The sequence below is a fragment of the Aspergillus wentii genome, assembly GCF_001890725.1.
Source record: "Aspergillus wentii DTO 134E9 unplaced genomic scaffold ASPWEscaffold_2, whole genome shotgun sequence".
Classification (NCBI taxonomy): domain Eukaryota; kingdom Fungi; phylum Ascomycota; class Eurotiomycetes; order Eurotiales; family Aspergillaceae; genus Aspergillus; species Aspergillus wentii.
The window spans coordinates 42,534-64,939 of NW_024467833.1; the positions used below are offsets into that span (position 1 = coordinate 42,534).

The window sequence follows — 22,406 nt, forward strand, 5'->3', positions numbered from 1 at the left end:
TCCTGTCTGTGATGGCAGCCTCTTCTCAGGCAATGAGTTCATTCGGTGACTCTGAGATGAAACCGTTTGCAGAATGTACATACTTGTATAGTCTCAGTGGAGTTAATCGAGACTCGTTGAATCATAATGCAACCTCATCGCTTTCTTCGACGTCACGAAGAATGGCATTATCCTCTCTTCCTCAAGTATAAAGCATCTCACGAGGTGCACCGATGCCTTGTCATCTTCAACCATCATGAAGTACACCATCAGCATCGCCCTTTTGGGCTCTCTCGCACTCGGCCACTGCGCCCAACGGCCTCTCCCCGGCAGTGGATGGCGAACTCAGGGATCACCGTCTGATAATCCTCACGACATCACGCCTGGTGTCATTAGCGATCCTCTCCTGGTCAAAGACAAGGTCTACGACTTTGTCATTGCCGGCGGTGGTCTGACTGGCCTCACTCTCGCTGCGAAACTGCTCGAATCCGACACCCTGGACAGAGATACCACCGTCCTGGTCATCGAGAGTGGCTTCTATGGCTCTGAATACGGGCCCATCATCGACGATCTCAACACATACGGCCAGATCTTCGGCAGCTCCGTCGACCATGCCTTTGAGACCAACCCCCAAAAGGCCCACAACCGCGTCGAGATCATCCGATCGGGCAACGGGCTGGGTGGTTCGACGCTGATCAACGGAGGCACCTGGACGCGCCCGCACAAGAAGCAGGTCGACTCGTGGCGGGAGGTGTTTGGCAACGATGGATGGGACTGGGACGGTCTGCTGGGGTACATGAACGATATCGAAAAGCCTCGCGATCCCGACGACTCCCAGAGCCATGTCACGCCCGGTCACTGGCACAACTACACGGCCGCATGCCACGTCAAAACCTCTCATGACATCGAGGGCAAAGTCGAAGTCGGCGCTCGTGATCGCAACCGGACCTGGTCGCCTCTTATTCCAGCCTTCCGGGATACTGTCAAGGGTATCTATCCTGATTCCCCGATCGGACTGGACTTGTGCTGCGGTGAGCCACGCGGCGTATCCATGTTCCTGAACACCCTCACGGAGGACCAGATCAGGACGGATGCATCCCGGGCGTGGTTGCGGCCTATCTTGAACAATGACCACACCAAGAAGCGCATCACGGTGCTGACGGGCCAGCTGGTGGGCAAGATCAATCTGGAGAAGGCGAATGGCACCGACGCAGCATACAAGGCCACGGGCGTCGAGTTTGGCACCCACAACAAGGAAGGCTCGCGGTTCAACGTGACGGCGGACGATGAGGTTCTGGTGGCTGCTGGCTCGGCCATCTCGCCTCTGATCCTGCAGCATTCTGGCATCGGCCCCAAGGATGTTCTCCAAAAGGCCGGCGTCGATCTCAAGGTCGATCTCCCCGTGGGCCTCAACTTGCAGGACCAAACCACCACTTCGGTCGTCTCCGGATCGACCTCTGCCGGCAACGGCCAGGGTCAGGCCGCCTTCTTTGCCACCTTCGACGAGGTCTTTGGCCCCGACGCCAACGAGTGGGGGGCGAAGCTCAACAGCAACGACACCCTCCGGGCGTGGGCGCAGGCAGTCGTGGCCGGCGGAGGATTCCACGATGCAGACGCGCTCTTCACGCAGTACGTCAACTACCGCACCTGGCTGCTGGATCACAATGTCTCGTACGCCGAGCTGTTCCTCGACACCGACGATCGCATCCATTTCGATCTGTGGGATCTGATTCCCTTTACGCGCGGATACGTCAAGATCCTCGACGCCGACCCCTATCTGCAGAGCTTCGAGTACAATCCTCGCTACTTTGAGAACGAACTCGATCTGTATGGCCAGGCCGCTGCCACCAGACTGGCCCGGGATATCACCCGCAGCGGCTCGCTGAACAGCACCTACGCGGGTGATGAGAAGATCCCCGGAGATCTCCTGCGACAGGGCGCTTCGCTGAAGGAATGGGCGCTCTACGTGAAGCAGAACTTCCGGGCCAACTACCACGGCGTCAGCACCTGCTCCATGATGCCAAAGGAGGTGGGAGGCGTGGTTGATTCGAAAGCCCAGGTGTACGGTGTGGACCGTCTGCGTGTTGTCGATGGCTCGATTCCGCCCACGCAGGTGTCATCGCATGTCATGACGGTGTTTTATGCGATGGCGTCCAAGATTGGCGATGCTATTATCAAGAAGTATACTCCAAAGGGATCATATGAGCTGTAATCTGTCTGGAATAGGATTACATGAACACTGGGAGATAAGGATTATATCAGTAAGCATAGATTCTAGAGTGGGGGCCATTCTATAACTATCTGATTCATATATAATAATGCACAAATAATTCATAATAATCAAAGCGGGGTATTTATCCATTGATCCACTGTCAGCCTTGCCATCTGTCTATCTGTCCTGTCACTGTCCTGTCACTGTCTGTCAAAATGACCAGCCTTGTCTTCGCCCCCGGGGCCTGGTATCCCCCAACGGCCTTTGATCCCATCATCCACAAATTGAGGCCTCTGGGCTATGCATGTCAAACCATTGCCTTTCCGTCCATCCAACAAGCACCGATCGTCGAGGATCTGCAGCTCGACATTGCGGCCGTGCGCACCGCGGTCGAGGACGCAGCAGACGCCGGCCAAGAGGTGATGGTCATCGCGCACAGCTGGGCTGGCCTGCCGGTGAACAGCGCATTGGACGGACTGAGCAGGGAAGAGAGACAGAAAACAGGAAAGCCAGGAGGAGTGGTCCGGCTGCTGTTTCTGTCGGCGTTTCTCCCAGACGTTGGCCAGAGCCTGATCGGGGCCTTTGGAGGCACTCCTCCACCGTGGTATATCCGCGATGTTCGTCCTCTATAATATAATACAATATAACACATCTAACAGTACAGGAGGCAAATGGCACCGTCACAGCCAGCGATCCCTTTTCCCTCTTTTTCCACGACGTCCCCGATGGCCAGGAGTGGGCGCAGACTCTCCGTCCTCACGCGTGGGCGACCAAGAATTCCCCTGCGACAGCTGCTGCCTATCGGACGATTCCATCGGCGTATCTTCAGTGCGAGCATGACCGGGCAATTCCCCTGTTTGTGCAGGAAGCGATGGTCGAGAATGCGCGGCAAAAAGGGGCGTTGATGGAGAGTGAGACGATCCCGACGGCGCATACGCCGTGGCTGGTGATGCCGGATGCGGTGGTGGATTATATCAGAAGACAGGCTGAGAGTGTTTGACTGAAGCTATTATCGATGGAATTGATCGGTCGGCAGCACTGATTTGTTAGTTCTGTTGGAGTATAGAAGATGAAGACTTACAGCCGATTTCCCTGTTATCCCAGTCAAACACACTGTAGAAGCGCTGTAGGAAAGACAGTCCAAGAACAGAAATGTCTTCTGTTCCCTCAGTGACATCCAGGATACAGTGCACCTCACCACTTTCTTTAAAATGCGCTTCATAGCTATATTCATACGGCCCGATGGTAAAGTTGTGCCCGCCCATCTCCAGCGAGATGCTGGGCATGCTGTCGCGTCGACCGCAGTCAATCTCCTGCAGCAGAAATCCCAACGGTCGCGGATTGATCATTTTTAGCCACGGACCCAGAATGATATCCGGGAGACCGAGGGTGGACATTGCCGGTTCGAAAATGACGGTGTGGTTGTGCAGAACGGCGCTGCCGTTGACGGTGTGAATAGCATCAAGTCGGGTCTGCCACGGCGTCGGCATGAAGGGAATGGCAGTTGCCGTCAACGGCACGCGCCGGATGCGATCGCCCAGTCGCGGATGATCGTCGGTGATGCCAAAAGTCAGAGCGCCTGTTTCATTCTCGTGGTTGGGTGGTTTGATGGAGAAGCGATTGCCATTCAGGGCCTTCTGGTTGATCATGGAGGCAAAGACACTGTCGATCCTCGTGCTTTGATTGCCCGTCGGAGAGAATCCGAGGATTGTATCGAAATCATGATCCCACAATGGCGATGATTGAATCTGTTTTGTCGCTTCGATAAAGGTTTGATTGGGAAGGTCAACGCCAGCGATGTGAAGAGTGTCCGAGGCGAGATGGCCGTTTGTTCTGAATGCGCCGTATTCAGTGGAGGAATTGCGGTCGGAGATGCTGGCAGACGAGGAGAGAGAGGCATCGTATTTGAGATATCCAGAACATCGTGAGGAATTGCAGGCCGTCGATGGGATGGAGAGATCGTTGGCCGCGAGATTGACGGCGCCTCGGAAGGGCTGAGGGGGAGAGCCGATGGAGAAGTGGGCGATGAGGAGATTGTTTGCTCTCTATTAATTAGTATAGATTCAAGATGGATAAAGATGAGAATATACAGTCAGCGAGGCAATGGGATGCGAATGGGCCGGAATGGGCTTGACGGCGAGATAAAACGGTCGGACAGCAAAGATGATGACATTCACAGTCAGGCAGAGCAGAATGGCGATGGACCAGTTGTTGAGATGCATTTTGATGATTATTTTTATTACTATGGAAATGATGGGTCTTTATATTAACGAGTCAAACTAATATTAGTTCTTATATTTGGCCCCATTGTGGCGGTGTTCTTCATAATAATTATGAAAGATACAGATGTATATATCCTACTTGATCAACCTCACGGGCTCTCGCTTCCACATCAACACCAGCGACAACAACTGCGCCAGACTGAATCCTCCCGCGGCCTTCATCTGCTGGTTATACGCTTCCGCATACGCCACTCGCACTGTCTCCTGCATCTCCGGTGCCAACTGCGCAATCGCCTCGGCCGTATCCAACAGCGCATCCAGCTGTTTCGACGACAACACCGATCGAAGAGAACTCTTCAAATGGCTGTTCATGATGGTCGTCGCAATCGACACGCCCAGTGCACTGCCCAGCATCCGCAGCTGCAGTCCGGTGCCCAGCGAGATGGACTGGTCTTGTTTGTCCACCACGATCGGCACCATGATATAGAAGGCCGCGGCACACATGCCCACGCCCAGGCCAGCCAGCACCGTATATCCAAACTGGCCCAGCCAGAGATCGGTGGTGGTGGGAATGGTTGACAGGAGGAACAGACCGACTGCCTGTAACGCTGCACCGACAAAGATCACATAGGCAAAAGGCACTTTAAGCCGTCCGACCAAGATCGAACAGCTGATGGTGCCAATAGGATTGCTGACCGCGTACGCCAATAGCTTCACGCCAGCCCCGATGGCAGAGCTTTGGTTGACCGTTTGATATCGTTGAGGGAGTTCAATCACGCAGATGGTCAACGGGGCGCCAGTCAAAAGAAACCCTCTATCCCGGTCAGTACAGAATATTCAAATCAAGAGGACACATACAGAGCAACACCCAGGAAGATACGATTCTTCGCCATCCGCCACGGCAGCATCGGTTCAATCTGCGTCTGGCGATGGCTGATGAACCATTCCCAGGCAACAAACACCAGCCACAGAACGCCAGACAGCGCAATCAGCGTGATGATCGCTCCAGACGACCATTGGTAATCGAGATTGCCCTCTTGCAGCGCGGCGATGATCAGCATCGATGCGGCCAGGACGAGGAACGCACCGAGAAAGTCGACGCGACGGAAGAACGCCCGCTGTTTCTGCCAGAAGGAGTCGATCTTTTCTTCATAGGATGGGGCGTAGGGAAAGTGACTGGGCATGGCGATGAAGAGGAGGGCCCAGGCCAAGGCACCGGCGGGGAGACTGTATATATTAGTATCAAAAGAGATAGAAAGGAAGATGGAGAGTACTTGAGGAGAAAGACCCATCGCCAGTGACCGGATTCATCGATCGCACCACCGAATAACGGACCCAGAACGAGGCCCAGAGCGAGAATGACAGCCGCAATGGCAGCGATCAGGTCGTATTTGGCCAGAGGGACGATGCGAACAAAGGAGAAGAGGGTGAGGGTGTAGACGCCGGCCGCCCCGACGCCTTGAAAGGCACGACAGATGATCCTTGAGAGATGAGTATATAATATATGACATATAGAAAGAGAAATACAGTTGATTCAGTGTCTGAGCACCCCCACAGCCACCAGAAAAGGCGATAAAGACAAACAGCGAGGCGAGCAGCGAGGGTTTGACGCCAAAGATGTCGCCACATTTGGACCAGATCATGAGAAAGCCTAAAATAAGTATATAATATAGATAAAGGATATAAAATAAATACCGGTATAAGTCAGAAGATAGGACGTAATGACCCAACTGCTGTGGTCGAAGCCTTGCAGGTCGTTGGTGATGGTGACGAGCGAAGTGCTGACGATGCTGACTTCGAGGGCTGTGAGGAAGAGACTGAGGGCGATTCTATTTATTCACTCATATTAGCAGATGTAATATCTTATATACATCATAAGAATATCATACCCCAATGCAACTGTGAATAATCGAACGCCACGAAGATAGGCGCCCTCCGGTTCGTCCGCGGGCGATGTGGTGTCATGTTGGTCCATGATGGAGTTACGACTACTAGAGAGAGAACAGGTATAATGATGATATATATATTATAATATATTAATATTATAATAACGATGCCGGTGTAACCAGAATGCAAGGCGCATGCATTAGTTCTCACCGTCTCAGCTTGACAAATAATTGCTTCTTCCCACTAGCAATTGATAGTCTATCGCGCTGTCATCTAGTCTTCACCTCCGCCACCGATCGACATGGCTATTGCTCGGTTGATCACCTTGCCCATCGCTATCACATCCTCCCCCGCCGTCGACACTTCGTGGCCCTTGTCGTGCACATACCACGATCGCTTGGCCGCCTTGCACGTCAGACTCGCCAGCCGCGCCTGTGCCTCCTCCGGGTCCGCCGATCCCCAAATATGGGCCGTCGGGAGATCCAAGGCCTCGCTTATCGCTCCGAGATCCAAATCGACGATCGTTCGGGACGAGGAGGGGTAAGGGGTATAGGGGATGTTGGTGTTGGAGAAGAAGACGCCCACTTTGAACGGGAGTTCCGTCTGGTTCTCGCGCGCCTTTTGGAGCATCCACGAGATGGCAATGTTTGCCCCCAGACTAAACCCCATGATGCCATCGTAGGGGCCTTCGACCTGCAGATAGTGCTCCAGGTCGCTGACCACCTGGTCGGTGAAGGAGGGGAGCGAGGGGTCGCAGTAGGAGAAGGTGTCTTCTTTGCCAAACATGTCGTCTTGAAAGGCTTCACATCGTTAATCATACAATTATTATAATAAAGATAATAAATACCTGGATCAGCCTCCCATGGCACGGTCCCCTCGACGAAATCGTAAGAATGGCCCCCGCCCAGTTCGTATCGCAGAGCGGCTGCACAGTCAGTATCAGTATTATAATCAGGGATGCAATAATATCATCCGGATAGTATCAGATAACACAATGAACGGATAGATGGAGATACCTGTTTGTTGCCGGAAGATCTGCAAACCATGGCGTCAGAGAGCTGAATGATCGAGGAGACTCCACTTACCCTGGAATTACTTCCCATGCCATGCAAACTATTGGCGATCATCAGCGATCATTCGATAGAGCATTTGGGAGACAAACCAGAGGAAGCGCATTGTGGCGGTGGTGGGGTCGATGGCTGAGCTGAGGGGTAAAGTATGGTATGAGCGACTATGAGATGACGATGATGAGAATGATGGACAGACTATGAGATGGACAGCTGAGACGACGACGCCTTTATATCCTCCAACTGGGTAATCGGATCTATTGGTGACGACCTGCAGCAGAGGCCAATCCGCATGACAGTCGATATTCCGATCTGTACAACCTCAATCCAACGATCCTCGATCGAATCAGCGACCAACTTGTGGCGATTGTGCAACCTCGGGCCTTTCTATTGGCAGGCCTCGTGGCTGTCACACAATAGAGCCGTGACATGCTCTCGATCCTGCCAATAGCGCAGTCACATCTGGCCCTCTATCACGACATGCTGATTCGGCCCAGCTGATATCACATTGCAGCCCCCTCTGCATCGACGTTTCTGGCAACTCTACACGCTTGTCTGACATCAGCCAGCCCGTCTGGAATTCCAAATCAATCCTCGCCGTCTCGGCTGGGAATGGTATCAGCATCACGAGGATGCTGCTTTGGGAAGGAGAGGTGTATACTATTGTGTCCATCAAAGTCAGGTCGAGCGGAAGGCCTGACGATGATGTCTATAAGAAGGGAACCCTGTCTGTCCTACAGAAGAATGGAACCATAGCATTGTCGTCATCACAATACATTATCTGTATCAAATCATCATTTCATATCGTATCATATCACAATCATGCGCGTTCCCACTGATACTTCCCTCCCTCCCCTGGCCATCGTCGGTCTCTCCCTCAAATTCCCTCAAGATGCCGTTTCCCCCCAGTCGTTCTGGAAGATGATCGTCGAGGGCAGATGTGCATCTACGGACTTCCCCTCGGACCGTCTCAACATTGATGCCCATTATCACCCGGACCAGAACCGTCTGGATACCCTCTCCGTCAAAGGCGGCCATTTCATGAAAGAAGATGTCTCTCTCTTCGATGCCCCCTTCTTCTCCATCACTGCTGCAGAGGCTGAAGCCATGGACCCTCAGCAGCGGCTGGTCTTGGAGACAGCCTACCGAGCATTGGAGAATGCCGGTATTCCCATGGAGAATGTTGCCCGGTCCAAGACGTGTGTCTTTACCGGCTCGTTTGGCCATGACTATCAGTCGCTGCAGGTCAAAGATCCGCTGCTTCTGCCCAAGTGGAATGCCACGGGCACATCGATGAACATGCAGTCGAACCGGGTCAGTTGGTTCTTTGACCTGGTTGGGCCCAGTTCGACGGTCGACACAGCATGCTCAAGTAGTTTGATGGCCGTCGATCTGGCATGCCAGTCCATCTGGAGCGGTGATTCCACCATGGTAAGTCTCATCATCTATCACGATAACAGCAGCTAACTTGGCAGGGCCTCGCCATCGGAAGCAATGCTATTCTGGCCCTGGAAACAGGCCTCAGTCTGAACAACCTCGGGCTTCTATCCACCGATAGTCGCTGCTACAGCTTCGACCGTCGCGGCAATGGATATGCCCGAGGCGAGGGGGTTGGCGTGCTGGTCATCCGCCCCCTGGAAGACGCCATGCGCAATGGCGACACCATCAGAGCCGTGATTCGGTCGTCTTCATCGAATCAGGATGGAAAGACACCCGGCATCACGCAGCCGAGTTCAGACATGCAGCGGCAGTTGATCCGGGATACATACCGCAAGGGTGGTCTGGATCTGGCTTCTACACGGTATTTCGAGGCACATGGAACAGGTATGCTACTCTTACCATCTTGTTGGGTGATATTAACAGAATAGGAACTGCCGTTGGGGATCCCATCGAAGTCAAGGCGATTGGATCGATATTTAGGAATCATCGCAGTCCAGATGATCCGTTGTACATGTATGTCTCATCACTGAACTATCATCACATACTAATGACAACAGAGGATCCGTCAAGTCGACCATCGGCCATTTAGAAGGCGCCAGCGGAATTGCAGGCATCATCAAGGCCGTTCTTGCTTTGGAACGAGGCGTCATTCCTCCGAATAGCACGAATTATGAGAATCTGAATCCTCGAATTGACGATGAATTCTGGAATATCAAGGTATGCATCCTCATCTTGCAATATATAAGATATACTGACAGTCTAGATACCCAACAAAGCTATATCCTGGCCAACAGACGGTCTCAGACGGGCATCTGTCAGTTCATTCGGCTTTGGTGGTTCCAACTCGCATATTGTGCTGGACGATGCATACCATTTCCTGCATCTCCGAGGACTGCGAGGGAACCACAACACCGTCAAACGTCCTCCATCTGTCAAGTGCAATGGCGTCGTCAGCATCGAGAATGCCCAGGAAGCCAATAGCCTCACCCAACATTCACCCAAAGTCCTCGTCTGGTCGTCTGCAGATGAACAGGGAATTGCCCGTCTACAAGACGCCTGGAGACCGTTTCTATCCACCATCGAAGAAGACAGACAGCAATATCTGAATGATCTCGCATACACCCTCAACAGACGCCGAAGCCACATGCCATGGCGCACATTCGTCGTTGCCCAGCCTGACGACGACTGGACGAAACTCGCAGACGGGTTTTCCTCCACTACCCGGTCTATTGCATCGCCCAACATGGCCATGATCTTCTCCGGTCAAGGTGCGCAATGGTTTGCAATGGGACGTGAGTTGCTTCATGTCTATCCGGTCTTCATGCAGAGTGTTGAAGAGGCTGGTATCTACCTGAAGACTATGGGATGTCGATGGAATGCCCTCGATGAACTGCTGAAACCCGCATCCGAGTCGAACGTCAACCAGACCGAATACAGCCAGACACTCTGCACAGTGGTCCAAGTCGCTCTGGTTGATCTTCTTCGATCGTGGGATATCGCCCCCAAGGCAGTGGTTGGTCATTCGTCTGGAGAGATTGCCGCAGCATACTGCACCCGCGCCATTTCACGAACCTCAGCCTGGAAGATTGCCTACCATCGAGGCAAACTGAGTGGAAAGCTGGAGAAATTCAGTCGAACCAAGGGGTCGATGTTAGCTGTGGCGCTATCTGAACAGGATGTTCTGTCTTACCTGGACGATCTCAGCGATGAGGTTGATATCCTTCGCCTGACGGTTGCGTGTATCAACAGTCCCAAGAGTCTGACCATTTCCGGAGAAGAAGACCAGATCGATCTGCTCCGAGAACGACTCGACAAAGAAGGCGTCTTTGCCCGGAAGCTCAAGGTGTCTGTGGCGTATCACTCGTTCCAGATGCACGAGATTGCCGGCCACTATCAGCGAGCCATCGGCAGTCTGGATAGAGACAGTTCGGATGCCAACGATCCTCCTGAGATGGTCTCGTCGGTCACAGGAACCTGGGCTGCTCCAGATGAACTGCGCCGGGCATCGTATTGGGTGCGCAACATGGTCTCTCCTGTCCTGTTCTCGCAAGCTGTATCCAAGCTGTTCTCTGAGACGACGTCGGATCCCATCAAGAAGCTGGATCGAAGCCATCGACGAAAACTCCCTATCCACCATTTGGTGGAGGTTGGACCGCATTCAGTCTTGCAAGGACCGTGCAAGGATATCCTCAAGACAATCAAGAAGGACAAGACGGCGTATCTCTCCATGCTGGTGCGGAATGTCTCTGCGGTCGATACTGCATTGTCCGTCGTTGGCAATCTGTATGCAGCTGGATATCCGGTCAATCTATCCAGAGTCAACAACGACGGGGAATTGACAGACCAGACAATGCCCAAAGCACTGCCCGATCTGCCTGAATATCCCTTCAACCACACCAAGTCCTACTGGCACGAGAGTCACATCAGCAAGAACCACCGACTGCGCAAGATCGGACGGGTTGATTTACTCGGAGTCCGCGATGACAACTGGAATCCTCTCGAGCCACGATGGAGGAATATCATCCGAGTCTCTGAGATGCCCTGGGTTCAGGATCACAAGATCAACGACACGATTCTCTATCCCGGCGCAGGAATGCTGGCCATGGCCATCGAAGGCGCTAATCAAATGACCAACGGCAAGAAGATAGCCGGCTTCAATCTGAAAGACACGACATTCCACGCTGCCATCCGCGTTCCAGCAACCAAAGGCATCGAGACGGGGCTATATATGCGTCCGATCAAGGGAATGGAGACGAAGAGCTCGACATGGTTCGACTTTCGCGTCTGCACGTACGAGAATGACACCTGGACGGAGAATTGCACTGGCTCGATTCAGATCGTGTATAGCCCAGAGGGTGAGCAGAATGATGATGAGATGGCTGCTGAGTTATTGGAATACCAGGCGGACTGCTATTCGGAGACGAAGAATGTGTGTCATACTCCTATTGATGCAGGCAGTCTGTACAAGTTCCTGAGCAGCTGTGGGTATGGATATGGCGATGCATTCCAGCTCATCAAGACGCTCAACTTCAACTCTCACCATCCCATGCAGGTAGTAGGAGAGGTGACAAGCTACTCATCGCCTGCCGGTGAGGTTATTCATCCGTCGACTCTGGATGCCATCATGCAGACATCCATCTGGACGTTGTCCAAGTCAGGCACTGAGACTATTCCCACGATGATCCCGACGCACATTGACAAGTTGTGGATTTCCAATGAGGGTCTGAAAGACATCTCATCCCTTAGAGTGCATTCATCGACTATGCAAGGGCAGTCTGACGCATCGGCAGACATTACGGCCTTTGACGATGAGCTGCAGCAGTCGCTGGTGTCTCTTAAAGGGCTCAAGATGAGCACCGTCAGTGCCAACGAAGTGGAAGAGATGCAGACATCAAAGGATAATCTATGCCACCATCTCGAATGGAAGCCTGATATTACTCTGCTGAATAACGACGAGATCACCTCTTTGTGCCATCAGGAATACCCTCTTACAGCCACCCCAGACAATACCTATACCGAGGCAGACTTCCTTTTGAATGCTCGCATTGTCGAGACTCTCGATCGTCTCTCTCAGACAGAATACCAACTTCCTCATCCTCATTACAAGAAGTACATCGACTGGATGGTTTATCGCAAACAACTCCTCGATCAAGGCAAAGTCCAGTTCTCGTTCGAACCATGGAAGAGCCGTCTTCAAGATAAAGCCTTCATCCAGACAATCGAGAACAAAGTGATGAACTTCAACAAGCAAGGCAACGTGGTGGCCAGCGTCGCTCAGAATCTCTTCAAATTCCTCACAGGCGAGATGGACGTGCTCCACTTCCTCTTCGAAGGCAGTCTCATGAAGGACTTTTACTTTGAATGGCTTCACGAATCCCACGGCCTCAAACGCTTCGCCAAATACCTCGATCTCATGGCTCATCACAATCCCAGCATGAAGATCATCGAAGTCGGTGCCGGCACGGGCTCCATGACAGACATGCTGCTGCGCACGCTGGGCAGAGGCGAAGACATCTCGAGTCATCGACGCTACGCCAAGTGGGATTTCACCGATATCTCACGGTCTTTCTTCGCCGATGCCCAGGATGAGTTTAGCGAAGAGGGCGATCGCATGAAGTTCAATACGCTGAATATCGAGCAGGATCCGGAGGGACAGGGATTCCAGTGTGGGAGCTACGATGTGGTCGTTGCCTCAATGGTATGTTCATTCTTGAATTGATCGATTGATGCTAATTGTATATTGTAGGTATTCCATGCAACCTCCGATCTCAAGGCTACGTTGAGCCATGCCAGGAAGCTGCTCAAGCCAGGCGGAAAGCTGGTGCTGTATGAACTCACCATGCCGGAAGTCATCCGGACAGCCTTTGTCTTTGGCCTTCTTGAAGGATGGTGGTTGAGTAAGTCTTCTACCCTTTATGTCAGTCAATTCTAATGTATCAGGCTCCGAACCGTATCGCCAGCTGGGTCCTTGTGTCGACCAGGATAAATGGCACGAATTGCTTCAAGAGACTGGGTTCTCTGGACTCGATGTCAGTCTGGCTGACTATGAAGATCCCACTCGCCATGAACAGAGCCTGCTAGTGTCGACGGCAGTAGAAGATATCTCCGAGCCATCACAGCCCGAGATTGAGATTGTCTTCGATCCATATGAATCCGGACAGGAAGAAGTCGCAGAATCGCTGGCTGAAGAGTGTCAAGTCAAGATGAATGCTGCCGTCAAATGCAGTTCGATCCAAGAGGCAGCAGCAGCCAATTCCCAAGACATTCTCCTGCGCGTCTTCTTGATTGAGCTGCAAACGCCGTCATTGGCAGACATGCAGCCAGAACTATACGCGCAACTGCAGACTCTCCTCAAATCGACAACAGTTCGCACTCTTTGGGTCAACCAAGGAGGAGGCCATCTTTCGCCCCGACCTCACTTTGGCCTCGTCGAAGGTCTCTTCCGAGTTTTGATGGAAGAAGACGACCGGCGCAGATGCTACCTTCTGTCGCTGGAGGAATCAACATCGCAACACCGGCAGATTGTCAAGGTCATGCAGTCTCTTCTCGCCGAACCCGGTGTCGACACCGAGTACATCGAGCAGAAAGGAATCCTCCATATCGGCCGTTTGTCTCCGTCTAAAACTATCAACGACGCTGTCTCCCTTCGCACAACTCCCCAGCAAAAGAAGATCCAAGACTTTGGCTGCGACGTCGCATTGAAGTTCGACACTTCATCCCCTGCCCTGCTCAATGGCCTACAGTTCATCGAGGATGAAACCGCCTCACGTCCACTGGATGCAGATGAAGTCGAGGTCGAAATCAAATGCGCCGGTCTCAACTTCCGCGATGTCCTGATTGCCGTGGGCCAACTCAAGTCCATCCACAGTGGGTTTGAATGCGCTGGTATCGTCAGTCGAGTTGGATCATCTTGTCAACGCCTCCGGGTCGGTGATTCCGTGGCGGTCCTCGCTTCTGGCTGCTTTGCGAATGTCATCCGAGTGCGTGAGACTGGGGCTGTGGTCAAGATCGATCGGTCTGTGTCTTTTGCTGCTGCTGCTGCAGTGCCGGTCAACTTTGCCACTGCTCATATCGCACTGAATGATGTTGCCAGGATGAAGACAGGCGAGTCGGTGTTGATCCATTCTGGCTCTGGTGGCACTGGACAAGCAGCGATTCAAATCGCACAGAGTCTGGGAGTGAAGGTATTCACAACTGTTGGTTCGCAGAGCAAGAAGCAGTTCTTGATGGATACATACAACATCCCAGCGTCGCACATCTTCTCCAGTCGCTCTACACTCTTTGCCAAAGCTATCAAGCACCGTACCGGTGGAAAAGGTGTCGATGTGATTCTGAATTCATTGGCAGGGGAAAGTCTGCTGGCCTCGTGGGAATGCATCGCACCGTATGGACGCTTCATCGAACTGGGCATGAGGGATATCCTGTCGAACCGCAAACTACCTATGTTGCAGTTCCTTCGCAATGTCACCTTCAGCGTTGTCGATCTCTCATCTCTCCTGGTCGATCGACCGGCCGTGTGCTCGGCTGCTCTGGAATCGGTGTATTCTGGCATCGCGCAAGGAAAGCTACAGCCCCCGCAGCCGGTCAGTGTATATGGAGTTGGCGAGATGGAAAAGGCCTTCCGATCGATGCAGAGCGGGAAGCATGTTGGCAAGATGGTGATTGAAATGCGCAAGGACGACCAGGTGATGGTGAGTATTCTATATCGCTCCTCTGACCTATACTAACGGTCGCAGACGGTCCTCAACACAAAGCCTCGTCTCTCACTCGATCCAAATGCTACCTTCGTAATCGCCGGTGGATTTGGTGGAATTGGAAAGAATATCGCAAGATGGCTGGCGGACAATGGCGCTCGCCATCTGGTTCTTCTCTCGCGATCAGGAGGACAGGGAACAAAGGCACAGACACTGATAAACGAGCTGCACGCACGCCATGTGCAGGTCATGACTCCATTCTGCGACATCTCAGACGAAGCATCACTGCGCAAGGCACTGGCCGAATGCCACTCCATGCCGCCCATCAAAGGCTGCATCCAAGCAGCCATGGTCATCCGAGTATGTCTTCTGATCCTATATCCATGACTCTGCTAACACCAACAGGACACCCCATTCGAGAACATCTCCTACCAATACTGGCAGGAATGCGTCGCTCCCAAAGTGCAAGGGTCGTGGAATCTGCACCAGCAACTCCCATCCGGCATGGACTTTTTCATCATGCTCTCCTCCATCTCCGGCATTATCGGAATGAAAGCGCAGGCCAACTACGCCGCAGCCAATACCTTCCAGGACCATCTTGCTCGGCATCGCATCGGACTCGGCGAAAAGGCAACAGCGTTGAATCTGGGCGTGATCGGCTTCACCGGCGCGGTGGCAGAGAATGCGAAACTGCAAGAGCGACTCGTCGTTAACCTCGGATTTGACGCTGTGATTGAGCAGGATTTCCACGCTCTGATGGACTATTACTGCAGTCCTCAGGTGCCTGGGTACACCGCGACCAACTGCCAGACCACGATCGGGCTGTTCCCCAGTGCGACCAGGAAACCTGCTGGCGAACGAACTTGGATCAAGCGGCCATTCTTCCGCCAGTTGCTGCTGGGCGATGGAGCCGGAGGAAATGCGAATGGCTCTGTCGATCAGGCCAATATTGCCGTCCAACTCCAGCAGGCGCAGTCCCAGTCCGAAGCGAACGAAGCCGTGATGGAGGCGTTGACAGCCAGACTATCCAAGGCACTGTCGATTGCCGTCACAGAAATCGATGCAAACAAACCACTGCATCAATACGGCGTTGACTCGTTAGTTGCCGTCGAGCTTCGCAGCTGGTTTGTCAAGGAATTGCAGGCGGACATTGCCGTGTTTGACATCCTGGGCAGTGCGACGGTGACATCGGTGGGACAGTTGGCCACGAGGAAGAGCAAACTGCGAACGTGGAATTGATCAGCAGCAGTACATAATAAGAATAGAAGAGTAATACCAATTGGCCTTTGGATAAAATCTATTCCTTGTTTTACCCCTCATCGTCCCGCGTCGAAGGATTCGCGGTGGATCCAGAGGTCAAAGAGTCGAACCACCGGATCATCGGATGGCCTGCATTTGATGCTATTGTATTCCATAGATATTGTCTATTGACCATAATCATACTGTCACTCATACAGCCAGACATACCTTGTAGTATATACCTCCCTTCACTCTCCTCGTTCTCCTCCTCATCCTCATGCTCACTGACAATAACAGACCCACTGCTCCACCCGCGCACTTGGCCCGATGGCCTCAAAAACGGAGTCGAATCCCATTGCATCGTTTGTCTTGATAGTCGGGATAGTGCCATTTAGTCTCATGTAGTTTCAAAGTTTGGAATGTGCCTTCTCTGACTGCTCCACCATCACCACCATCGCCTTCTCCGTCGGGGATTGCTGCTGCGGATGTCCGTCCTGCGTTAAGTCTAGCCTTATAGTTGCAGATGGTTTCATGATATGCGTGTTTCCACATGGAGTACACCATGCCCCCAGGCACAAATAGACAGCCCACTGGGATCCAGTGGTTCGCGCCAACGATCGACAACAATGGCTTCAATTGACGCATTTCCTGGCAATCATCCCGATTGGCTGGCATCATGGCCTGATCCATTCAACTCCATTGCTCTGCGGCTATAAAGACTTGGCCCCTGGTGGAATGTCCCTCCGACAAACCTCGCATCTCAAACAACATTCACCATGGACCCCTCCACGATGCAGCTCATTCAAACCCTGTCCGCCGAGGCCAATTCGTCTCTGTCTGGGTTCCAGTCATCTGCCAGCGAATCCGCCCGAATTGACGCCTTGGAGAAGGTGCTGAAACTCGCCAGAGCGTTGGAAAAACCTCGCGATGCCATCCTCAAGCTCGGCTTTTCCGTATGTCCCTCCAGGCAGAATCAGATGGGCAATGCTGACCATCCCAGCCCACGTATCTCATGGCTGTCAAGGTCGCCATCGACTTGAAAATATTCAGTATCTTGGCCAATGCCACTTTGCCAGTCGGTCTCGATGAATTGGCCGCTGCAAAGCCTGCCGATCCTCTCTTGGTGGGTGAGTATCATCCTTCTTCATGAATAGCTTCAAGCATTGACCGGATAGAACGGATAATGCGACTCCTGTGCCAGAATGGCTTTGCGCAGGAATCTGCTCCGTGTGAATACATCGCAACCGCAATTTCCAAAGAAATGACCCAGAGAACCTCGATTGGCGTCATTGAATCTCTGTAAGTGACTCCGATCCACCATGGAGCCTTGCTAATCGTCAGATTCCTGGAACTCCTTCCTGCCATCCAAAAAACCCCCGAGTACCTCGAGCTCCTCAAATACCAAAACCCCTCCGATCCCAACTTCGCTCCTCTCCAATACGCGCATAACTTCCGAATCGACAGCTTCCAATGGCTGTGCCAGAACCCCGAGATAATGGCCAGATTCAACACCTTTATGGAGGGCCAGCGGGCAGGCCGTGCCCACTGGGGCGATTGGTATCCGGTTCGGGAGCGCATCCTCAACGCGGACTTTAAACCCGATCAGGCCTTGCTGGTCGATATCGGCGGTGGACGAGGTCATGATATTTTGGAATTCAAAAAGAGATTCCCAGATGTGTCCGCGAAATACGTTCTGGCGGAACTTCCTGGCGTTCTGGAAGATGCAGAAGAACTCGATGCGGATATCCAGAAATTGCCATACGACTTTTGGACGACCGAGCAGCCTATCAAGGGTGAGTTGTCCCATCCGAACTCAAGAATGCGTACTGATGGAATAGGTGCCCGTGTTTACTACTTCAAGATGGTCTTCCACGACTGGGCCGACGAAAAGGCCCGGATCATCCTGAACAACATCAAAGCCTCCATGGAGAAGGGATACTCCAAGATTGTGGTGGAAGAGTATATCGTGGCGGACATGAATGCCGGAGCCATCCACGGCATCACTGATATCGGCGTCATGGTGTTTTGCTCGGGACTCGAGCGAACACGCCAGCGATGGGCTTCGCTGTTCGAGTCGGTGGGATTGCAGACAACATTCTGGGCTCGCGAAGGCGATGGACTGGGAATTATTGAAGCGGAACTGCCAAATTAAGTAGAGCTATAATCTATACATCCACCATAATCAGATGAAGGCTCCAAGAATACTTTGGCAAATGCCCCCGAAAAATAACAAACAACAAGCATAGACTCTGTGCCGACCTCGAAGAAGCCTCCAGCTCTTTCGGCTGATAAAATCTTCTGATACCAACTCGACCAGCGCAGTGAAAATGAGAATACCAGCGGAAAACCCGTTTGTCACCCCAATAAATGTGGATGCGATTTCTGACTGTTCGTCGTAGATTCCATGCACCGATATGCCGATCCCTTGGCCGATAGGAACCCTAGATGGTCAGTTGAATCCATCGTCAAAGACTATCAATCACCCACGTTACTCCAAAGATCAACGCCATTGCCCACGGTTGAAGGGCCTTTTCAGGCCACGGCAGAAGGGCAATGCGGGATCCCAACGCCATGCCTTGGAAGATTTCTTGCATTGTTAGACAAGATCTAGGAAAGTCGAGTCAAACTCACGGTGAAGAATCCCGGTGACAAACGAGGTGATGAATTTCCCGCCCTCGGTCGTGCTGAGGGAGAGGCCAACAAGCACACTGTGCCCTACGAGTCCCAATTCTAACATCCAAACCAGCATTAGTTCCTTTCGGTGTCTCTGTTCCGGGGTAAACGTAATCGCGTCATCCAGTCGTGCCTCGCCGCGTTCAGCCCGTCTATCCTGTTGGATTTGAATGTCCGGGGCGGATGCCACACCATATACTCGAGGACAATGCGTGTCCCCTTCAGGAAGAGTATAACATGATTGTTGCTCGGGCGTTGCCTCCAAAGCATGTCGAACTGGGTGAAAGACCATCTCGAGGATCGTCACAAAGAGGAATCCACCAAACACGATCGCCCCCGGCATAGGGGGGAAATCACTCCTCCAGAACTCCGACATACACGGACTCTGGAGCGCCTGGAAGCTTTCTGGAATAAGATGCACGAATGCCATGGATAAAAGGACCCCAGTGCCCCAGTGAGTAACGGTGAAGAGATACCAAGGTCGGATGCGCAGTTTGGGAAACCAGGTGGTAAGAAAGGAGGAGAACCCGCATGAGACTGTTCCCACCAAGAGGAGGACGAAGAGAGCCCCTATATCCTTTTTGCGGCTCAAGTCGTGGGACTGTGCAGGCGTACATACTGGCTGTAGGGTTACAGGAGGGGCTCTCGGAATCATGGGGAAAGATGGGATGTTGATTGTTCTGCATATCTGCTTTCCAGTTGTTGTCGATATAGCCCGAATAGACGTGATCACGACGTAGAAATGAGGTCATTTACTACAAAGGAACGGATTGTCATGCTTGTTCCAATGCTCTGGCAGTTGATCAGATATATCTGTCTGTTAACCTAGGTGGCTAGTATTATGAAGCGTATGTACCTTGTCTGGACACAATTTCCCATCCAATAATATAAACAGGAATATCGTATAACCCATGCTGCTGCTTATCAATATCTCGAACCAGCCAATGAGATCAAGCTGACTTCATCCGCGGCTATCATCATTTCTTCTCCGCATCGACTCACCAATTCATCCATCAACACCATGAATCACCGACAATGTCTCGTCCATGGCATGGCCACTGGGGAGCTGCTCTTCTCCGATGTTCCTCTGAGCTTTTGGGCAGGTGTGGAGCCTCAAACTGGACAAATCGTCGATCGCCACCATCCCCTGTATGGCTGCAACATTAACGGCCGCATTCTGGCCATCCCATCCAGTCGCGGTTCCTGTACAGGGAGTATGGTTCTAGTCGAAATGTTCCTTAATGGGAATGCACCGGCAGGTCTCATCTTTCGCGACAAGGAGCAAATCATTACACTAGGGGCCATCGTTGCAAAGGCCCTGTTTGATCTTTCGATCCCTGTTCTTGTCGTTGGGGATGCCTTTGATGCATTACGGAATCAGAAGTTTGCAGCTATTTCTGGAGAAAACTTCCAGGCTAGTAATCAATCACTACCCATGTCTCTTCCTTCGCCGCCACGATCGCCCAGCGATATACAACTCACTGCCGAAGAAAAAGACATTCTCAATGGTAGCCAAGGACCGGCTGCTCAGAAAGCCATGGAGATACTGCTGAGCTTTGCGGACATGCAAGGAGCCCACCGGCTTTTGGCTGTCACCAGAGCCCACATCGATGCTTGTATATACACCGGTCCTGCCAGTGTTCGCATCCCTCAGAAGTTTCTCTCCATGGGCGCCCGGGTCGCTATTCCGACTACATTGAATGCAATCTCAATCGACAGGCGACGCTGGAAAGAGATAGGAATGGATGACAGTCTGGCAACCAATGCGGGCCAGCTGGTGGATGCATACATGGCCATGGGTGCCCAGTCCAGCTTCACATGTGCCCCTTACACCCTAGAGGATCCTCCGAAATACGGGCAGGATATTGGATGGTCCGAGTCAAATGCAGTAGTGTTTGCCAACAGTGTGCTTGGTGCGAGGACACAGAAATATCCCGATTTGATCGATGTATGTATTGCATTGACTGGGCGAGCACCATTGAGCGGGGCGCACTTGGACGAGGGGCGTGTTCCGACCGTTAGAGTTACGATGAAACTGAATCAGATTGACGACTCTGTATACCCAATTTTGGGATATCTAATTGGAAAGATAGTTGGAGGTGACATTCCACTTGTCTGTGGTCTGGAGCAGAGGAATCCCCGGATGGCTGATCTAAAAGCGCTCGGCGCTGCACTTGCGACAACAGCGTCTGCTCCAATGTTCCACGTACGAGGAGTGACGCCAGAAGGAAATCAATATGATGAACTGGATACAGCCAGGGAAATATGTCTCGACAGTGCAGATCTTGTCGACTGCTGGCAGGAACTCAACACCGCGACAGATACTTCGGTAGGATTGGTATCTCTGGGGAATCCACATTTTGCGCTTGAAGAGTTCGATCATCTATCTGGTCTCTGCAAGACTCGTACCAAAAGCCCCGGGGTAAAGATAGCCATCACCACCAACCGAGAGGTATATCAACAAGCATATAAGGCCGGATTCATCGACATCCTCGAGGCATTCGGTGCTGAGATCATCACCGATACTTGCTGGTGCATGCTACAAGAGCCTGTCATTCCACTTGATTGCCGCAATATCATGACCAATTCTGCAAAATATGCACATTATGCTCCTGGAATGGTGCGGCGGGGCGTGCATTTTGGCAGTCTAGCGCAGTGTGTAGAGGCTGCATGCACGGGGACATTCTCGAATGGGCCATCTTGGGAGTTATTATAGGCTGTGTGACGATAGTCCATGATTCAAGAGTGTATCTTCTTTTCTTTCTCAGTCTGATGTATTTGGATGTAACCTCGGCTAGAGCTCTATCTGGATGGCATGTGACTTCATCGCATATCGGTGAGAAGGCGTTGCTACACAAACACAAGCCGTTGAACCATTCTAGATGTTGAGACCCTGCATATTTAGTGCAACTTGATGAAGTACTTATCTCAATGTATTCAGGTCGAGGTCTGACGTGAGATAACATCTTAGAGCTCTCTCGTTGAGATTCAAAACGAGTTGGACTGTCTTGACATGAAAATCCGCAGCGACCATCACAATGTTTTACAAACCTATCATCAGTGTCATTTCGCCATCTCCTGCGTAAAAATACCTCGGGGTATCCCTGAAAATGTCAAAGCCTTCTATCGAAAAGCAAGGGAAGCTGTTCGAACAACTGAGGGCAGTGGCGGTTGTGTGCAACAACAAACTATTTTATGGTATCTAGGAAGACACCATTGGCGACGATGGCAAGCACTAGTTAGCGAGGCCAATCTAGCGCTGGCGACGGACTGTTTTGGCCAAAGAATGAATGCAAACAATGGCCACGATGGCCAGGAAATCTTGTAGATGGCTTTTTCGAGCTGGGATACAGTGCTGGAGAAGACCAAATACGATGCAAAGAATTCCCTGATATTCGTTAAGAGCCTTGCCGCACTCGACGATCGACTGTCGCAAGGCTGAAGTAGCCCTGCGCACATCTCAGTTGGTGGCGATCTCTGCCCGGATGGTTTG

At 52.2% G+C, this 22,406-nt stretch overlaps 10 protein-coding genes across 10 annotated transcripts; 6 read left to right on the forward strand and 4 right to left on the reverse strand.

The window, feature by feature from the left end:
* Positions 1–235: 235 nt before the first annotated feature.
* ASPWEDRAFT_167973 (GMC family oxidoreductase) lies at positions 236–2,191 on the forward strand (the record flags this gene model as incomplete). The annotated part of the gene is made up of 1 exon (XM_040830227.1): positions 236–2,191. One exon carries the CDS (start codon positions 236–238, stop codon positions 2,189–2,191), a length of 1,956 nt encoding a protein of 651 aa, XP_040691715.1.
* Positions 2,192–2,299: 108 nt separating this feature from the next.
* On the forward strand, positions 2,300–3,214 carry ASPWEDRAFT_308024 (alpha/beta hydrolase). Its single transcript, XM_040833467.1, has 2 exons — positions 2,300–2,808; positions 2,856–3,214. The coding sequence occupies exons 1-2, from the start codon at positions 2,407–2,409 to the stop codon at positions 3,189–3,191; spliced, it is 738 nt and encodes a 245-aa protein (XP_040691716.1). The 5' UTR covers positions 2,300–2,406; the 3' UTR covers positions 3,192–3,214.
* On the reverse strand, positions 3,012–4,194 carry ASPWEDRAFT_307821 (uncharacterized protein). The gene is made up of 2 exons (XM_040833462.1): positions 3,273–4,194; positions 3,012–3,229 (listed from the first exon to the last, which is right to left on the reverse strand). Exons 1-2 carry the CDS (start codon positions 3,838–3,840, stop codon positions 3,201–3,203), a joined length of 597 nt encoding a protein of 198 aa, XP_040691717.1. The 5' UTR covers positions 3,841–4,194; the 3' UTR covers positions 3,012–3,200.
* ASPWEDRAFT_734149 (uncharacterized protein) lies at positions 4,183–6,388 on the reverse strand (the record flags this gene model as incomplete). Its single annotated transcript, XM_040839325.1, has 6 exons — positions 4,183–5,227; positions 5,266–5,640; positions 5,688–5,894; positions 5,941–6,064; positions 6,109–6,242; positions 6,303–6,388. The coding sequence occupies 6 exons, from the start codon at positions 6,386–6,388 to the stop codon at positions 4,549–4,551; spliced, it is 1,605 nt and encodes a 534-aa protein (XP_040691718.1). The 3' UTR covers positions 4,183–4,548.
* On the reverse strand, positions 6,101–7,566 carry ASPWEDRAFT_307772 (uncharacterized protein). The gene is made up of 5 exons (XM_040833461.1): positions 7,386–7,566; positions 7,317–7,335; positions 7,148–7,225; positions 6,303–7,091; positions 6,101–6,242 (listed from the first exon to the last, which is right to left on the reverse strand). Exons 1-4 carry the CDS (start codon positions 7,425–7,427, stop codon positions 6,574–6,576), a joined length of 657 nt encoding a protein of 218 aa, XP_040691719.1. The 5' UTR covers positions 7,428–7,566; the 3' UTR covers positions 6,101–6,242; positions 6,303–6,573.
* Positions 7,567–8,189: 623 nt separating this feature from the next.
* ASPWEDRAFT_106140 (type I polyketide synthase) lies at positions 8,190–16,240 on the forward strand (the record flags this gene model as incomplete). Its single annotated transcript, XM_040827789.1, has 9 exons — positions 8,190–8,798; positions 8,843–9,212; positions 9,263–9,311; positions 9,365–9,524; positions 9,571–13,005; positions 13,054–13,204; positions 13,248–14,998; positions 15,044–15,361; positions 15,407–16,240. 9 exons carry the CDS (start codon positions 8,190–8,192, stop codon positions 16,238–16,240), a joined length of 7,677 nt encoding a protein of 2,558 aa, XP_040691720.1.
* A 776-nt stretch (positions 16,241–17,016) lies between these two features.
* Positions 17,017–18,392, forward strand: ASPWEDRAFT_167979 (uncharacterized protein; the record flags this gene model as incomplete). Its single annotated transcript, XM_040830228.1, has 5 exons — positions 17,017–17,193; positions 17,241–17,367; positions 17,416–17,539; positions 17,582–18,033; positions 18,079–18,392. The coding sequence occupies 5 exons, from the start codon at positions 17,017–17,019 to the stop codon at positions 18,390–18,392; spliced, it is 1,194 nt and encodes a 397-aa protein (XP_040691721.1).
* Positions 18,393–18,422: 30 nt separating this feature from the next.
* ASPWEDRAFT_167980 (uncharacterized protein) lies at positions 18,423–19,568 on the reverse strand (the record flags this gene model as incomplete). Its single annotated transcript, XM_040830229.1, has 3 exons — positions 18,423–18,681; positions 18,728–18,827; positions 18,872–19,568. 3 exons carry the CDS (start codon positions 19,566–19,568, stop codon positions 18,423–18,425), a joined length of 1,056 nt encoding a protein of 351 aa, XP_040691722.1.
* Positions 19,569–19,701: 133 nt separating this feature from the next.
* ASPWEDRAFT_35621 (uncharacterized protein) lies at positions 19,702–22,111 on the forward strand. The gene has a single exon (XM_040834265.1). It carries the CDS (start codon positions 19,935–19,937, stop codon positions 21,627–21,629), a length of 1,695 nt encoding a protein of 564 aa, XP_040691723.1. The 5' UTR covers positions 19,702–19,934; the 3' UTR covers positions 21,630–22,111.
* Positions 21,778–22,276, forward strand: ASPWEDRAFT_307689 (uncharacterized protein). Its single transcript, XM_040833458.1, has one exon. The coding sequence runs from the start codon at positions 21,927–21,929 to the stop codon at positions 22,239–22,241; it is 315 nt and encodes a 104-aa protein (XP_040691724.1). The 5' UTR covers positions 21,778–21,926; the 3' UTR covers positions 22,242–22,276.
* The last annotated feature ends 130 nt before the right edge of the window (positions 22,277–22,406 follow it).

What these genes read in the sequence shown, in the direction of transcription:
- ASPWEDRAFT_308024 (XM_040833467.1), top strand. Translation starts at nt 2,407, where the DNA reads ATGACCAGCCTTGTCTTCGCCCCCGGGGCCTGGTATCCCCCAACGGCC. An exon ending in CACCGTGGTATATCCGCGAT is followed by an intron (nt 2,809 to 2,855) that starts GTTCGTCCTCTA and finishes CTAACAGTACAG; the next exon opens with GAGGCAAATGGCACCGTCAC.
- ASPWEDRAFT_307821 (XM_040833462.1), bottom strand. Translation starts at nt 3,840, where the DNA reads ATGATCAACCAGAAGGCCCTGAATGGCAATCGCTTCTCCATCAAACCA. An exon ending in GGATAACAGGGAAATCGGCT is followed by an intron (nt 3,230 to 3,272) that starts GTAAGTCTTCAT and finishes CTAACAAATCAG; the next exon opens with TGCTGCCGACCGATCAATTC.
- ASPWEDRAFT_307772 (XM_040833461.1), bottom strand. Translation starts at nt 7,427, where the DNA reads ATGATCGCCAATAGTTTGCATGGCATGGGAAGTAATTCCAGG. An exon ending in GCCATGGGAGGCTGATCCAG is followed by an intron (nt 7,092 to 7,147) that starts GTATTTATTATC and finishes AAGCCTTTCAAG; the next exon opens with ACGACATGTTTGGCAAAGAA.
- ASPWEDRAFT_35621 (XM_040834265.1), top strand. Translation starts at nt 19,935, where the DNA reads ATGAATCACCGACAATGTCTCGTCCATGGCATGGCCACTGGGGAGCTG.
- ASPWEDRAFT_307689 (XM_040833458.1), top strand. Translation starts at nt 21,927, where the DNA reads ATGAAAATCCGCAGCGACCATCACAATGTTTTACAAACCTATCATCAG.